The 17,561-nt window shown below is 39.3% G+C and overlaps 1 protein-coding gene across 7 annotated transcripts in view; it reads right to left on the reverse strand.

Moving 5' to 3' along the window:
• Positions 1–17,561, reverse strand: part of dmd (dystrophin) — a 241,529-nt gene that overhangs the window by 21,877 nt on the left and 202,091 nt on the right. For 5 of the 7 annotated variants that reach the window (XR_008393479.1, XM_017457528.3, XM_017457520.3 and 2 more), the window contains 4 exons: positions 11,690–11,755; positions 7,495–7,560; positions 3,116–3,274; positions 2,788–3,028 (listed from right to left, as the gene is read on the reverse strand). Coding sequence is in view for 6 of the 7 variants with exons in the window: in XM_017457528.3 (XP_017313017.1) it covers positions 2,788–3,028; positions 3,116–3,274; positions 7,495–7,560; positions 11,690–11,755 (532 nt within the window). In the remaining variant the exon portion in view is untranslated. The remainder of the gene's footprint in view (positions 1–2,787; positions 3,029–3,115; positions 3,275–7,494; positions 7,561–11,689; positions 11,756–17,561) is intronic. The other 2 variants (XM_053675989.1, XM_053675988.1) reach the window with 1 other exon arrangement.

Here is a 17,561-nt window from a genome sequence, read left to right on the forward strand (position 1 = left end):
CAGGATCCTGCAAGTGTCCTGCTGTTAAAAGCAAGATTTCAAACTGCTCTGTAATGGAGAAACTGTTGGAAATGGCTATTCCAGTGTTAGCTGTATAATTAACCAAGTTTCCTGTAAGTGGAAATCATGCCATAAGATCTAGTCAGCCAGTCGTCAGTGTGTCTGCACACAACAATGAGGCAGTGTACCACTGACTGTGACACATCGTCTGGCAAAAGTGCATATTCATTGTGGATGACTGCATGACCACGTCATATACCAAAAAAGACACTGCCATTTTTAGGGTAGGTTAGGGAACCCTGTTGCGTCTGTGAGCTGGTATAGCTACACATTCAACACGGGGTCTTCAGAGTCTTGGACTGCATCTCACAGATGGTCAATAATGAGACAGCAGGCACATAGAAAATTGCCATCTTCTGGCTCCAGGGGATTTGGGTAGACTCCATGGTGCAGACATGCATTGGCATAGCTCAGTGGGGGGTTTGGGCTGAGTACCTTGCAGTCCACTGGAATCTATATTACTGGCAGTCACCAGAATTAGACCATTGGAGACACAGATCACCCTGTCCCTGACGGTACTGGTAGCTTGGTTGCAAGAGCCAGGGTGTTAGCTATCAAGCTAAGTGGCACTCAGCGATTCAATTTAGCAAGTCACATCCAATGCTCTCACAGAGAATGGAACAGGTACTCAAGGCAGGAGAAAACAGAAGAGAAGAAAATAAGTATCACAGCTTTGGAGAACTGAAAATTGTAGCTCTGACTGTGGTTGTAAGCTACACAGGGTAACTCTGAATCTATGTGTAGTACAGCATGTATGAAAGTGAACAGAGGAAAGGAGAGGTAATGACTTATCGCAAGTTTATTCATAGCAAATAGTAAGTAACGGGTACTGAGCAACTTTCCGCTGAGGTCTTAAGCGTATGAAGAGTCTTCAGCCCCGTCACATCCTACACTAAGCTGATGTTTGTTACTTTTCAGCTCTTTGATCAGCAGTGTGAAACAAATTCAAATAGCAAATGACCAATACATATAAAATGTATTCGCTCTAAGTGGAGTTTATAAAATATTGTTTGCATTTATTTGAAATATTCTTTAGGGGATTTGCCACAAGATTCTGAGAGACTAAAAATGAGTTCTTATAATGATTTTAGCTAGAGAAGAGGTAAACAGTGTAGGTACTATACATTTACAAATAGATAGCTCCCTTTTGTTATTGTAGTGTCACAGTAAAATGGATGGATGCAACCTAATACACATCAGTAAAGCATGAAAATGACCTCTTGTATTGAGGTCCTTGCAAAGACTAATTCCACCCAGCAACAATGATTTGTTCATTTGCTTGGTTTTCACTTTCATTCTCAACGCAAGGCAAAACAGCTGTGGTTTAAACCTCGTTGGATGGCTTCTAAAAGCACTACACTGTCATTCCTTCAATTCTAGCCAATCTAGAACAATGATCGGAAAACATCAGCTGTTTTCCTCTCCTGTACACCATGAACTGAAATAACTCAAGTTAGACCATCCACATCTGGGCGGATAGTTGTCTGTGCATAGTTTGACTGTTGTGAACTGTAAGCTATAAACTGCCTTTGCAATCAGCATTCTGTTACACAAAGGGAGTCTTGTGCACCACGCAAATCTCCCCTGTCTCCCCAGTCACTCTCTATCTGACTGAGGGACTAACACGGTCCCTCAGCCAGTAATCTCTGTTTTTAGTGAAGAAAAATTAACACTCCCATTAAGGCTGAAGCGCTTTGACCATTCACCACACATGGACTCTTTGAACTCCCCACCCATTTTTTTCTCCTTTATTGTTGACTTATTTCACATACGAGGATGCACAACCACATATCTCAAGTCTTAATACATCTTCATAAACACCATTAATCCACTGTTAATAAATGGAAAGAATATGCATATAAGAGGCAGTCCACCAACTGAGCGACCAGGAAAGGACAATAATAAAATAAAATAAAATTTAAATGACATTTTCTCTGATTAATTCTCTCTCCAGGTGTAATACTGCAATTCAGATTGACTTAACACACTGCAAGCAATATATTCAAAGCTGCAAAAACGTAAATTACATTAAATTATTTATAAGAGTCATCAACATATGAACAAAGACAAGCTTGAAGTTTTTTGGTATGACTTACTGATATAATGCAATTTACACTATATGGCCAAAAGATTGCAGCCACCTCACCATCACACTCAAATCTGTCCTTGAACATTCCATTTCAAAACCATTAGTATTAATATGGACTTGGTCCCCCTTCTGCTGCTATGTGAGCCTCCACTCTTTTGGGAAGGCTTTCCCCTAGATTTTGTAATGCGACTATAGGGATTTGTGCCCTTTTAGACACAAGAACGTCGCTGAGGGAAAGATCTGATATTGGGCGAGAAGGCTCAGTCAGAGTTCCAGTTCATCGCAACTGTGTATAGTTGGGATGAGGTCAGAGCTGTGTACTGGCTACTCATGTTCTAATGCAATGACCTTGGCAAACCATGTTCTTGAAGAGCTTGGTAAGTGCACAGGGTCATTGTCATACTGGAACAAAAGTGGGATAGGCCCCTTAGTTTCAATGAAGGGAAATCTTCCTTCTACATCATACGAAGACATTTTAGAAAATGGTGTACTTCCAACTTCCACATATGACTATGATGGAGAGGTGTCCACATACATTTGGCCATATTGTGAATTTGATGTATAAATTGCATTTTAAACAAATATGAAACTTATTAACTTAATTTGCAAAAATAATTTTAAGGTCATGTCCTACCCACCTGCTCTAGTAGCTGTCTAAGCCTCTTAAGCTGAGACTCAAGCTGCTTGTTATGGTCTTCCAGAATTTGCATTCTTGCCTCTAAGCGACCCTTGTGTTGTCTCAGAAGTTTTGCCTCAGCAATGAGCTCAGCATCACGATTCTGGGGTGAAACAGGTAGCATTGGTGGAGGTGAAGGAAGAGGTGAAAACCCCTTGTGGTCATGGGCCTTTTTAAGTCGATCATATTCTGCCTGTAGCCTCCTAAAACATTGACAATGATAATTAATTGGCCTACAATGGTGTAACAAGTATCTATGCTCTTGAATAGAGATTTAAAAATGTTCAAACCTATTCTCCTGCTCTAAATCATTGAGAACTCTCTCAAGTTCCCCCTTTTCTTCAGTCTCCATTGAAATGAGGATCTGTGCTGGGCTCTGTGGATGGTTTAAGGGGGAGCCCTGATTAAGACTCTGGCAGTAGTGTTGGATCAGTAGATGCTCATCATCCCTACAATAACCAGAAAACATAGTTTACATTTAGAAGTTTAAAAAAAAGAGAAGATACATTTGTATCTTTAATATACAGAAAAACTTGAATATTTCAACATAAACATGTCTTCTGTATTTGAACAATGCTTGGTACCAATATAAGGCCCGATTTCCATGTAAAAACAAGTGCATACTTTTTTTGGCCTATCAAAAAATACATTTTCAGTAAAAAAAAAAAAAAATAATAATAAAAAAAAGATGACATATTGTCAGTTTTATACTAAACATAAAACTTTGTAGAATTGGTGGGTGCAACATTTATTGTTTGATATTCATGAGAGCAGAGTATTTTCGTGATATTTTTTGGAAAAAAGATCAAAAGGCTAAACAATAAAAGACAATTTTTCACAGACTTCTTTGCTCATATTTACCAAGGGTGCTAATATTAATGGAGGGCGCTGTAATACAATAAAAAACAGAGTGCATACAGTCCCCTCCAAAAGTACTGGAATGGCAAGGCCAATTCTAATATTTTTGTGATACACTGAAGAAATTTGGGTTTGAGATCAAAAGATAAATAGGAGACATTAGACCAGAATTTCAGCTTTAATTTCCTGATATTAACATCTAGATGTGTTAAACAACTTAGAACATGGCACCTTTTGTTTGAACCCATCCAATTTTCAAGTGATCAAAAGTACTTGAACATGTGACTGATAGGTGTTTCTTGTTGACCAGGTGTTTCCTGTTAGACTGACTGTTTAAACAATTAATAGCTCTGAATGTCTACCCTGGGCTCAAATCAATCAAAGCCATTGCACAAGCATTGGACATAGCCTATACAACCATTTGGAATGTCCGGAAAAACAATGAAACCACTGGTGTACATCCAGAAGTCGAAGAGGTGAGCCAATTAAAACAGCAATTGAAGACAGAAACAGACTTGTGAAGAAAAATGGTAAAGTGACGGTCTGTAACATTACCAACAACCTCCACAGGGTAGGTGTAAAGGTATCATAATCCACCGTTCAAAGAAAACATGCAAAGCAGAAATACAGAGGCCACACCATGTCTTTTGCTTGTATTTTCTCATTTGTAAGTCGCTGTGGATGAAAGTGTCTGCTAAATGAATAAAAGTAAATATAAGGTACCATAAGAACTGGAAGGCCAGATTGGATTTCGTAAAGAAATACAGAGATCAGCCACAAAAGTTCTGGAACCAAGATTAACCTTTACCAAAGTGATGGAAAGGCCAAAGTGTGGAAAAAGAAAGGATCTGCTCGTGATCCAAAACATACAAGCTCATCGGTTAAGCATGGCGGAGATAGTATATTGGCTTGTGGAACTTAAAGTCCTAGCTCAAACTTGGTCCAGCATGACAATGCCAATGTGTACAAAGCAAGGCCTATAAATATATGGTTTTCCAAGAATGGTGTGGAAGCAGCTAAGTGGCCTGCAGTTGAGTTGAGGTTGTTGTAGCAACAAAAGGGAGGCCAAATCTGGACTGGGATGTTCAATAAGCACATATGGGTCAGGTGTCCACAAGCTTCTGGCAATATATTACAGATGGGAAAGATTGCACAAATCCCAGGTATCACAAAGATGAAGAAGAGGAATTTTACCTTCCAACATGGAAGAGCCAAAGCACACTTGCACATCAAGACCTCTATCCAACAGAAAATCTGTGGAATGACATGACCGTGCAGAAAAGACCCCCTGGCAATTTGAACAAGATAGCGCTAGCCAGGAAGTCTGGGAGAAAATTGCAACCAATCCAAGTGTGAAAAGCTGATCAAGACTTACTAAAGTATTGAATGCAAAGAGTGCCTGCACAAAGTATTAATTGGGAGGGTGTGCATATTTATGCACCCATGGGGTTGTAGGTTTTTTTTTCCATTTTAATAAATTTTTCTAATGAATTCTTTTGAATTGTTTGTTATAAGGTCACATTAAAGATCTATCTTCACTTCTGGATTTACCTCGGAATTTTACATCTACTATAAGCAGAGATGATTAAAAGTGAATATGACTTGAATAAGAATGTAAGCAAAATATATTATTGATTGAGAGCAAACATTTATAAGGTGAATGCAGAAGCTTCCTTGGCATGGCAAAGAATGTCTGCAGCCCCCATCCCCACAGGGGACCACAGGCTCGGAAGTGTTATGTGACCCAGTAGGGGAAGACATTAAAAACATGACAGACTACATCAATTTCAGCAAGGACACTACAGTTCCAGTCAGGAGGGTGTGTTGTTTTCCTAATAACAAACCCTGGATTACCAAGGACATGAAGAAAATAACTGCTGAACAAAAAGAAGCAGGAACTGACTAGCTGTCAGATAGACTGCTCCTCAATGTGGTCAAAACCAAGGAGATGGTGGTGTACTACAGGAGGAAAAGGACCACAACCAGCACCAATACCATCATAGGTCAGGATGTTCAGCAGGTTGACACATTTACAGATACCTTGGTGGACATCTTGACAACAAGCTGGACTACAAGGTCAACTCAGAGGCTGTGTACAGGAAAGGGATGAGCAGACTCTACTATATGAGCAAGCTCTTTTTCTTAAAGATCTTCTACCAGTCTGTGGTAACCAGTACAGTCTTCGTTGCAGCAGTATGCTGGCGAGGTAACATCAGAGCTGGAGATTCAAAAAAACGCAATAAACCGATCAAGATGTCTGGCTTGGTCTTTGGCTGCTCTGTGGTAGTGGTGCAAAAGAGGACACTCAAACTCTCAGTCATTTTAGACAAAAAACAGCATCCCCTCCATGACCTACTGATTAAACAGTGGAACTTCTTTAGTAGAAGACTCATTTAGCGCCACTGTAGAAAGGAGCATTCACACTGTACAACAGCTCATCACTGTGCTGGGACACTATTTTGCACTGATCCGGTCTCCTTGGACAATATTTTAACTTGAATAGTTCAACTACCACCATATAGAATCCATTAGAATTTTCTAGAGTTTTGCATTAATATGAGCTAAGCCATCATCAGACTTTCACAATAGTACTAAAAGTAAATAAAGAGAATCCAGTTGAACAAATGAGACAAAAACATTACACTTGGTCAGAATTACATCTGTGCGTGGCAAAAGTATGTGAACCTTTGCTTTCAGTATCTGGTGTGTTACCCTCGTTCAGCAATAACTGCCACTAAACATTTCCTGTAACTGTTGATCAGTCCTGTTTATTTATTTATTGTTCCATCAACGATGGCAAGTCATCCTGGTACAGATGCAGCAAAAAAGGCCCAAACAATGATACTACCACCAGCATATTTCACAGATAGGATAAGGTTCTTATGCTGGAATGCAGCATTTTCCTTTCTCCAAACATAACGCTTCTCATTCATACCAAAAATTCTATTTTGGTCTCATCCATTCACAAGACATTTTTCCAACAGCTGTCTGACTTCTCCCCATGATCTTTAGCAAACTGCAAAGATGCAGCAATGTTCTTTTTGGAGAGCAGTGGTTTTCTCCTTGCAACCTTGCCATGCACACCAGTGTTCTCCTGATGGACTCATGAACATTAACATTAGCCAATATGAGAGGCCTTTAGGTGCTTACAAGTTACCCTCAAGCAACTAAAGGTCTGATTGTGAATTGGTGGAGTCCAAACTCTTAAGAGATGGTTTTGTAACCTTTTCCAGCCTGATGAGCATCAACAACTCTCTTTCTGAGGTCCTCAGAAAACTCTTTTCTTTGTGCCATGATACACTTACAAGATCCCTGTTCTTTATATAAAACAGGGCACTCACACACACACCTGATTGTCATCCTGTTGACTGAAAACAGCTGACTCTAATTTCACCTTCAGACTAATCCTAGAGGTTCACATACTTTTTACCGCTCAGAGATACGCAACAGTGGATCATTTTCCTCAATAAATTAATGACCAAGTAAAAATTTTTGTTTTATTGGGTTAACATTTGTTTAATTGGGTTCTCATTGTATACTTTTAGAACTTGCGTAAAAATCTGATGTTTTTACCTGATGCTTAGGTCATGTTTATGCAAAATTTATCAACTGTTTGCTTGTCCAAATATGTTGGAAAAAAAAAAGCCAACAATTTCCACAGGGTTTTATAGAATCATTGTTGAATTTCCCTCTGGAATGAATAAATTAATCTATCTATCAATCTATCCATCTGTCCTGGTGACAATCCAAATACTAACACAGCTATTCTTTTAATTTATTAGTATTAAAACAAATAAAGGTGTCAGCTCACATGCTCTCATTAGGAGAAATATTCTCATTCACATATGAGCCATTTCTGTTTTCCATTTCAGCGAGCCTGTGAAAGACAGAATTATTTTACTGTTATTTTCACATGAATCAAAATGCACTAGAACAGCCATTTTCAATGCTGGGCCTTGAGTACCACTCCCCAGAATATTCTGATGTTCTGTTTCACCCCTCCTAACTTCCAGGGGTGGTGTGTAATACCTGGACATTCTCTTGTGCATAAGTCAAGAAAGACAGTGCAAGGTGCAGTTTTTCAGTATGTGGTAGACTCAGTGATGGGTTTGAGTTCACTTCTGCCTCCTCACCCATGGTGAGCATGGACATTTCTTTATCAGTCATAGTCTTAGCTGTTGCTAGGTAGACTTGAGAAATATGAGTGCTACAAGGCTAGAGCATGTGTTTCACTCCCTTGCACTAACACAGACTTACCATCCATTGAGCAGGCACCCAGGTGTTAAACACCACCACTGGCAGTTATCCAGGGTTCACAGAACCGGAGTTATATTTGTAACTAATTTTTTCCCCTTCCAGTTATCCAGTTCAATACCGTTATTATTACAGTTACAGGCTTATGATTTAGTTCACTGAAAGCAGGAAAACACCAGAATGTGCAAGGCAGTGGTACTCCATGACCAGGAATGAAATAATAATTTCACAATGCTTGTTCACATTCACAAGTCAATTAATGGGTATAATTACATATGTGATAAAAACACCAATCAACACGATCATTTAAAAAAAACAAAACTGAAAAATCTCCATTATCTGAAAATTCATAAAGTAGACGCATGCCTTTAATTGATTCTTGTTGCCAAGTTTCAAAATAAGTTTCAAATAGACACCTTCCCTATAACAATGAGCTATGTGGAAAGGTTGGATAGTTTTTAACAGATCCACCCCCCAAAATGCAGCATCTGAACAATTGGAAGTGTGTGTTGTGGTCAGATGAGACCAGATGAGAATTTTTGGATAACCATGCATGCCGAAAACTGAGTGACATGGCATATATATATAAAAAAAAAACCTCTCCCATGTCATAAAACAATGTCATTCTTGAAAGTGTCACACTCGTAAAAAGGTTTCGAACTGCTGGCCTAGAACATCAAGTGGTACCTTAAATAATACCATTACTTGGCTACATGGCAGCAGAGGCTTAAGAGGTAAACAATGCACCCCAGAAATTGCAATGCTAATTGGTTTTATTTGGGACAGGTATAAAGCTAGACATTGTCAATATATCTGCTCCACGCATAGTGCTCCTATATCCCTTGAACAAGTAATTAAAACCCATGGTGCTCCTTTAGTGATCCTATCCCTTAGTCACAGTATGTTGAATAAACATTGCTGAGTTGCATTGTAAAAAAAAAATTATGTTTTGTGAATGGTCATAATTTAAATTCCAGTGGACCCAATTTGAAATGTAGGAAATTTACAACATAGGTACATGATTGCACTATTATGCATCTGGTCCACACGTAGTGCTCCTATACCTGTTGAACAAGTAATTAAGACCCATGCTGCTCCATGGGTGATCCTATCCCTTAGTCATAGCATGTGGAATATAAATAGCAGAGTTGTCATTGTAAACATTGTCAATGTTTTTGTGAATGGTCATAATTTCATTTCCAGTGGACACCATTTGAAATGTCTTAATGTCCACATAAAGATCATCATAAATTGCTTTCAAACATAAGCTTAGAACACATGTAATGGTCTCGGAAATTTGATTTGAACTTGAGTTTTTCTGCCAATAATGTATTTTGACCTGGACTTTAAGAAAGCAAATGTATTTCACCAAAACTTTCTAACCTTGCCTTGGTTGTCCACCTGTAAAGATCGTTTAAATGTGCTGTCACGTCACCAAAATTGAACAGAAAATAGAACATAAGTAGAAAACAGATAAGCTTGTGGCCAGTGCTAAATATATCAAATATATTATTCAACAAAATGAACGTGAATTAAATATATGATAAAATAGCCTTCGTCCAGCACAAGCATTATGATTTCATGACCTTGATTTACTATTTCATGGCTACATTAAGGTGTGTGCTCTGTTAGTGAGCAATATATTTTTTTTAAATGCAAAAATAATAGGATGTGCTGGATGAGGTGTCATTTTACAACTATTCACAGATATTTACAAAATCAGGTCCATTGTGGTGATGTACAGACGGCAAAATTACAAATGTACAACGAAACACTTTTTGTTATTTTGCCTCTGTACATCACAGTAGATTTGAAATGAAGCAATTAAGATTTGATTGAAATGTAGACTTACAACTTTAACTCAAGAGGTTTAACAAAAATATTGCATTAACTGTTTAGGAATTACAGTAATTTTTTTAAGAGACCCACCATTTTCACAGGCTCAAAAGTAAATGGACAAACTAACAATCATAAATATAAAGGTTATTTTTAATACTTGGATGCAAATCCTTTGCATTCAATGACTGCCTGAAATCCAGTTGTACTGCGAAGTGCCGTCCTATCACTTTTGCAGCATTTCATTAAATCTGAGCAGAAACTATAACTCTATACACTTCAGAATTCTTCTATCAGCAGTCATATCATCAATAAACAACAGTAACCCAATTCCACTGGAAGCCATACATGCCCATGACACAACGCTGCCTCCACATTTCTGAAAGGTGATGTGGTATGCTTTGGATCACAAGCCCTTCCTTTCCATCTCCATACTCTTCTCTTCCCATCACTCTGGTACCTCCTCCAGAGTGTTCCTGACTTGGCTAGATATTGTGAAGGGGTTTATCTTCACCAAGGAAAGAACTCTACGAGCATCCACTTTAGTTGTCTTTTGGTGCTGCTGAGCTCACAGGTACATACCTTCTTTAACGAATGTACCAAATTGTTGATTTGGCCACTCTTAAAGTTTCTGCGCTCTCTCTTATGTGTCTGTTTTGGGGGGTTTTTCAGCCTAATGATGGCCTCCTTCATTTGCTTCGACACCTCTTTGGACCACATACTGAGAGTTCGCACGAACAGCTACCAAATGCAAATTCAAAGCTTGGAATCAACTCCAGAATTTTCGGACAATCTCCTGAATCTGTCATGAAATGACGAGGAAACACGCAACACCTGGCCAAGAAACTGCTCATCAGTCAAATGTCCAATTACTTTTGAGCCTGTGAAAATGGAGGGACTCTGTAAAAATGGCTGCAATTCCTAAACGGTTAATGCAATATTTTTGTTAAACCCCTTGAATTACAGCTGAAAGTCTACACGTCAATCACATCTTGATTGATTCATTTCTAATCCACTGTGGTGGTGTACAGAGGAAAAATTATGAAAAATTGTGTCACTGTCCAAGTATTTACGGACCTGGTTGTATAAGCTAGTCATGCAGTGATATACAGGCAATATACAAGACTCCTTTTAGAGGTTTATTCAATGTTTACCATCTTCTCATATATCATTGTATTATATATCTCGTAACATGTACTTTTAACAGCAAAGAAAAAAACAACACTTTCTTTTTTAGACTATAATGTATATTAGAGGGGCTTAAGGCAAGTGATTGTGTTTAAAGATAATGGTCTAGAGAAATTTTCTCCTTGTAAATATTGGTATAAGTCTGATATTAATAGACCAACTCTGAATACCACCCATAGAGAACACAACATAATTCAGTGATTATTTCCCTACTGATGTTAGCGTGAACAATGAGCAGTTGAGTGAAAAGGTAATGATGAGGCTCATGCTGAAATGCCACGAGTGATAAAACAGAGACTGATTTGGATAATATTAATACTCAAAGTGCTACCTTATTTCCCATAGGTTTTCCATAAGCATATAATTTAACAGTAATGTTTTTTTGTTTTTTTTGTTTTTTTATAAACTGATTACAAACACAGAGGTAGTTGGGGTATCTCACAATGGAATTGAAATGGGATTTTTAAATGAAATTTTCAGCCTTTTGGGGGTAACCAGACGTGAAAATTTTGCGACTGAAGAATTTTGAGATGGAAATATCTGTATATATGACACCCATTTCAGTTCAGGAAAGCTTGTAGTTTTCAGAACTATATATAGCAAAAATGTGACCATTTGAATGGTTTTCCCAGGCCCCCCCCCCCCCACTGCAAATACAGGTGAATCGAGGAGCTGTTTTTTTTTTTTTTTTTAATGATTTTACATTCATTTTTAAATACTGCTCTCACCTGCTAGCATAATGTTCAATGCGGGAGTGGGTGTCATCATGGGACAGCTGTGGAGACGATGCTGGGCTATAATTAACAGAGAAGCAAAAGAAGATATTACAAAGGATGCACATAAAAATGCTAATTAGTTAAAAAAAGAGCAACAATTCCATACCAGTAACTTACTATTCTACTGTTTTTTAGATATATGGGCTAATGGCTTCTCATTATTTATATACAGTCCTGTCAATTTTGTCCGTCAATTTACAGAGAAATGCATTCAAATGAATCAGGAGGTACTTTATCATTGGAGCAATATAATGATCCAAAACAAACTGCAAACTCAACAAAATCTATCAGGGGTAAAAAAAAAAAAAAAAGTAGACGGTTTTCCACTGGCCAAGTCAATCACCAGAACATGCAGTTCACCTCCTGAAAAGGAGACTGAAGAGAAAAACCCCTCGAAACAAACAACAACAGAAAGAGTCTGCGGCAAAAGCCTGGAAAAGCATCACAAAAGAAGAAACCGACAATTTGGTGATGTCAGTGAGTCGCAGGCTTGATGCAGTTGTTGCAAGCAAGGGATATGTAACCAAATATTAAGTGATATTTACTTGAATTTTCTTCAAGAGTTATCTGTTCTTATACTTTTGCACGACTAAAAAATTGGGTGGTGTGATGCAAAAAATAGGAAATAAAAGATGAAATCCTAAACTCCATCTGTTGATCTCAAACCCAAATGTCTTTGGTTTATAGCACAAACAAAAGAAGAGCTTGTACACCACACTGGCCCCTTTCTAAATCAAGTAGTCAGATCTTGATGTGCGGAAATACGTGATCTCACTTTTCTTGGGAGATTGAGAGTTCAAATCCCAAAACTGCAAAGCTGACCACGCTCTCTGGGTAGGCATTATTCTGTCAATAAGAGAGACACTTGTCCATTCTGAGAAAAGGGTAGTGTCACAGTGTTCAGTTTACCCGAGACAAAACATACAGTCCCTTCCGAAACTACTGCAACAATGATCACCTATACTCATGTGAAAAAATAAGTACACTCCATGGTAACTGCTGGCTTTTTTGACATATTTGGACAAGCAAATATTGTGGAGACGTGGAGGTTACACGTCTAATGTCCGTATATTGGGCATACTGAAAATCAGAAACGTACATTCTGTGAACTTATTTCAAAAGAAGAGACAAAGAAGAAATGTCTGTCTACCTTTACCTGTCTCTGAACATTCTGTGATAGTTTTTGAGTTTGTACCGTTTGTTGAAAATTTTGTTCAAACCTGACAACCGCTGTGTAAAATGTCAATTAAAAACAGAATGCAATGATTTGCATCGCTCATAAACCCATATGTTATTTACAATAGAACATAGAAAACATATCAAATGTTTTAATTGAGAAAATGTACGGTTTTAAGAAGAAAAAAAAGGGGGAATTTTGAATTTGATGGCCGCAACGCATCTTAAAACGTTGGGACAGGTTCAGGTTCAACAAAAGACTGGAAAAGTTAGTGTTACAACAAAAAAAAAAAACAGCTGGAGGAACATTTCACAACTAATTAGGTTAACTGGCAACAGGTCAGTAACATGATTGTCAATCATGTAAGTATCTATGATTGTCAATCATGTAAGTATCTTAGAGAGGCAGAGGCTCTCAGAAGTAAAGATGGGATGGAATCTGGATGGAAGCATATGTTGTTCTAAAACCTGTATATACCTCAGTTTAAACATTTGATATGTTTTCTATGTTCTATAGTGAATAACTTCTACTCAATATTGGAAAATAAAGCTCAAGTGAAATAACTGAAATAATCAAGTTAAGATTGTGAAGAGCTCTGTGACAAATCAGGCCTCAAGATACTGCTGACCAAGAACGGGGCACGCGTGAGGTGTTGGAGAAAGTGGAAGTGCGACAAGCGAGTGGGCATTTGTGCTAGGCTAAAGACTAACTAACCCTAGCCAACCAACACTACCATCCATTCTCCTCTCCAATATTGGCTAACTACCCAACGTGAACTCAGGAGTTTTGGTTTTCACAGAAATAGGGTTCAGAAACACCATTCTGGATGCGGCCATTCAGCTAGCCGGGCTGACCGCACAACGTGCCGGCAGAATAGAAGCACAGTCTGTTAAGACATGTGGTAGAGGTCTGTATGTTGTAACCAAAAACAACTTGTGGAGGACTGCTGTGGTTGTCTTGAGTTACCGTTCATTGCTCGTGACGTTTGTGACTGTAAAGTGCCAGCTATACCAACTCTGAACTCTTGCCACCATCACCAAACTCTGCAACAGTCTCTTCCTGCCCCTGCACATGGCATCAGCTTAATTCTAGAGAAACTCCCTTTCAGTCTACAGGAGAAATGGATGTTGCAAGGGAACTCACTATAAAAATGAGTAGGGTGTTAGCTGTCCCCCTCTTTTCATTCTTCTGTGCTTTCATTAGTAGTGAAGCCCGCATATGAGAAATGATCAGTTTCAACATGAGTAGGCATACTGCTGTGCCATCTAAAGATGAGAGGCTCTTATCAGGAGCAGTTAGAGCTCCTGTTACAGTTCACAAAACAGAAATAGACAATGCCACACAAAAGGATAAAAGCAAATGACAACCAATAGACAATGGCCAATCCATAAAAAGCAACATTCCAAACAAAGTTAAATGGTCTACACTTATATAGCGCTTTTTTAACCTTATCGGTTCTACAAAACCCTTTACACTGGTTTTCATTCACACACACACACACACACCAATGCTAGTAGAGCTGCCATGCAAGGTGCTAGCTTGCCATCGGGAGCAACTTGGGGTTCGGTGCCTTGCCCAAGGCCGCTTCAGCATGTGGAGTCATGTGGGCCGGGAATCGAACCGCCGACCCTAAGATTAGTGGACAACCTGCTCTACCACCTGATCCACAGCCGCTTCAAAGCCAGCAATCGTCTCACTTCACTGACTCGCAAGCTGAAAATAAAAACTGAGGTGAAGGAGCACTGTAGATTTCATGCACAAGATATTTATTTGAAAATGAGCATGCAGAGTTGGCACCACAATTACATAAAAACTGGCAGTGCTGGTATTTGCCAGTGTCCACGGTGCACCATCCAAAGAAGCCTGGCCAAATAAGGGTAGTGCTCAACATCATGGTGTATCAATAAATGATGCCCTCATTACTGGCCCTAACATAAACAATAATCCTGGGGGTTGTAACGTGGTTTAGGAAAGAACAAGTGGCAGTGATTGCTGATATCCAACAAATGTTCCATTCCTTCATAGTCACAAAAGATCATTAGCACTTTCTAACGCTCACTTTGATATGACAAGAACAATTTAAACTACAAAGTACTGGAGTACCAGATGAGAGTACATGTCTTTGATAAGCCCATCTATAGCAGTTGTCATAAATGGGATCAGGAGAGCTGTCCTCAAGGGTTAAAAAGACTATGGATAAGAGGCAAGGCAGTTTGTGGAAAGGAACTTTTATGTTGATGATGGCCTCATCTCCATCCCCATAGAAGAGAAAGCCATCAAGCTCAAAACCACTCAGGAGATGCCTTCTTTGTCTAATCTGTGTCTTCACAAGACTGCCTCCAATAAGGGGGAATTCATGATGGGATTTCCTCCAGAGGACCTTTCAAAGGAGTTAAAGAACCTAGATCTGAGCACTGAATTCTCACCAGTTCAGAGAAGTTTTGGAGTGAGCTGGGATATATTGATTTACTAGGTTGCAGACCATGTGAGACACCAGATGTGAGGTTCTGTCAATGATCAAAAGTTTGTTTGACTCACTTGGAGTTGCTGCACCCGTGATCATCAAGGGAAAATTCTTACTGAGGGTGCTTAACACTGAGTCTTTTGACTGGGATGCACTTCTGCCAGATGAGCGATTTAAAGAATAGAAGGTATGTGGAGACTCACAGAAAGAGCTGGAGCATGTCAAAATTCCCCACACATGCTACAAACTTTCTCTGTCAAACAAAAAGCAAAGAGATGTGTATCTTCTATGATGCTTCGACAAATGCTATTGAAACTGTTGCATACATCAGGGTAACCAACACAAATGGCAACGCAGAGGTTGGCTTCATGTTTGGGACGGCTAATCTAGCTGCGTGACCAAGGAACTTGAGTTGTTCGTAGCTGTTCTAGCTGCGGAAATAACTGAAACCATTGAGAATGAGCTCGGCATTAAGCTGGATGCATTAACATTCTATCCGGACAGTAAGGTTGTCTTAGGCTACATTTGTAATCAATCAAAGAAATTCTTTATTTATGTTAACAAAAGATACAGAGGTCTACACGCCCTGAGCAATGAAAAAAGTACCAGCCAATCAGAACCCTGCCAACCATGACACAAGAGGAGATTTGGCAGCCGGCCTCACCCATAGCACGTGGTTGAGTGGTTCTGAAATCTTGTCTGCAACCAACATGGTCAACTACTCCAACTAACAAGTCACTACTTGTGCGGCACATACAACAAAGGAGTTGAACCCCAAACACTTTGACACTTTGTTCTCAAGCTGGCAATCAGTTGATGTGGAAAAGGCCAAGTCTGTTGTCATCCACAGCATGCAAGCAGAAGCCTTCTCAGAGCAGCTGAAATGCCTTCAGACAGGCACTGTAATTTCTAATCAAAGCCCTCTCTTCAAACTGTCACCTACATTGATATAATAGTGGCTTACTCAGGGTTCAGAAGCCTTTCAGAAGCAAACATTGGGAGAGATGCAGTGTGTCCTCTCACTCTCCCTGGACGCAGTCACATTACGTCTCTACTCATTCAACTTTATCATAAACAAGTTAATCAGGGATGCATCTTCACTGAGGTTGCAGTGAGAGAGCCTAGTTTCCAGATAAAAACTGGAAAGAAACACATCGGTAGTGTGATCTTTCAATGTGTGCCGTGTCGCAGACGGTCAGGGAAGAGTTTGACTCAGAAGATGTCTGACCTACCTTCTGAATGGCTCAGTATGGACTCGTATTCTCCATCGAAGAACTGAATGTGTTCAGGCCTTGGATGGTCACCTCACATTGAACCAGAAGAGGACAAGCAATCTCCAAAGCTGGGAAGTGCTCTTCACATGTATGAGCACTAGGGCCATACATATTGAAGTCATAGAGCCGACGGATAGCTCAAGCGTTCCTGTTTCCTACATGTAATCGACGCAATTGACTGCATTTATATTGCCATAAGGGCACCTAGGCCAAATGAAGCTGCTTTAATCAATCAAAACTGTCGTCATTTCATTCTAAGTCTATAAGTAATTTTCATTTTAATTCCCTAAAACACACAGCACAGAGAAGAGACACTACAATGACGCTCACTCTGTCATGTGTTCAGTTATGGACTGCACCACCGTCCTGCTGAAAGTGCAATGGCATAGTCTGGATGCATAAGGTGGGAGACAGCTATACCAAAAAAAAAAAAAAAGTCTGCCAGATTGTGAGGGGCATGTGTTTGCTGCACAAAGTGGCACAGCAGAAAGGGTTCCTCCTCTTCATCTCCCCTAACCAACAACCCAATTAACCAATCTCCACCCACCAGAAGAGCATAATCTTCACGTTACGAGACTGCATGAGGATGTCACGTGACAATTGTAAATAACTCAGTCAAGTGCAAAGGTATTTACAGGGTTCGTTCAGATGCTTCATAATGAAATTCCAGGATTAAATGCCGCTAGATAATTCATGCACTAATTAGCATATTCATCATGTCATTGTGTAGTATTTGCATTCTGCCTACTGCCAGCTCTGTTTGCTTCTCAGTTTCTGTTGTCAGACGGAACGAGTATGAAATAGTGACTGAAACGCGGCTCATTAAGACTACATCTTAACCAGAAGTCACTTCCAAGCTGCTGCTCTGCACTGCTAAAATCCAGATTTTTATTATTTTTTTGTGACCGT

The sequence above is a fragment of the Ictalurus punctatus genome, chromosome 26 (assembly GCF_001660625.3).
Source record: "Ictalurus punctatus breed USDA103 chromosome 26, Coco_2.0, whole genome shotgun sequence".
Taxonomy (NCBI): Eukaryota; Metazoa; Chordata; class Actinopteri; order Siluriformes; family Ictaluridae; genus Ictalurus; species Ictalurus punctatus.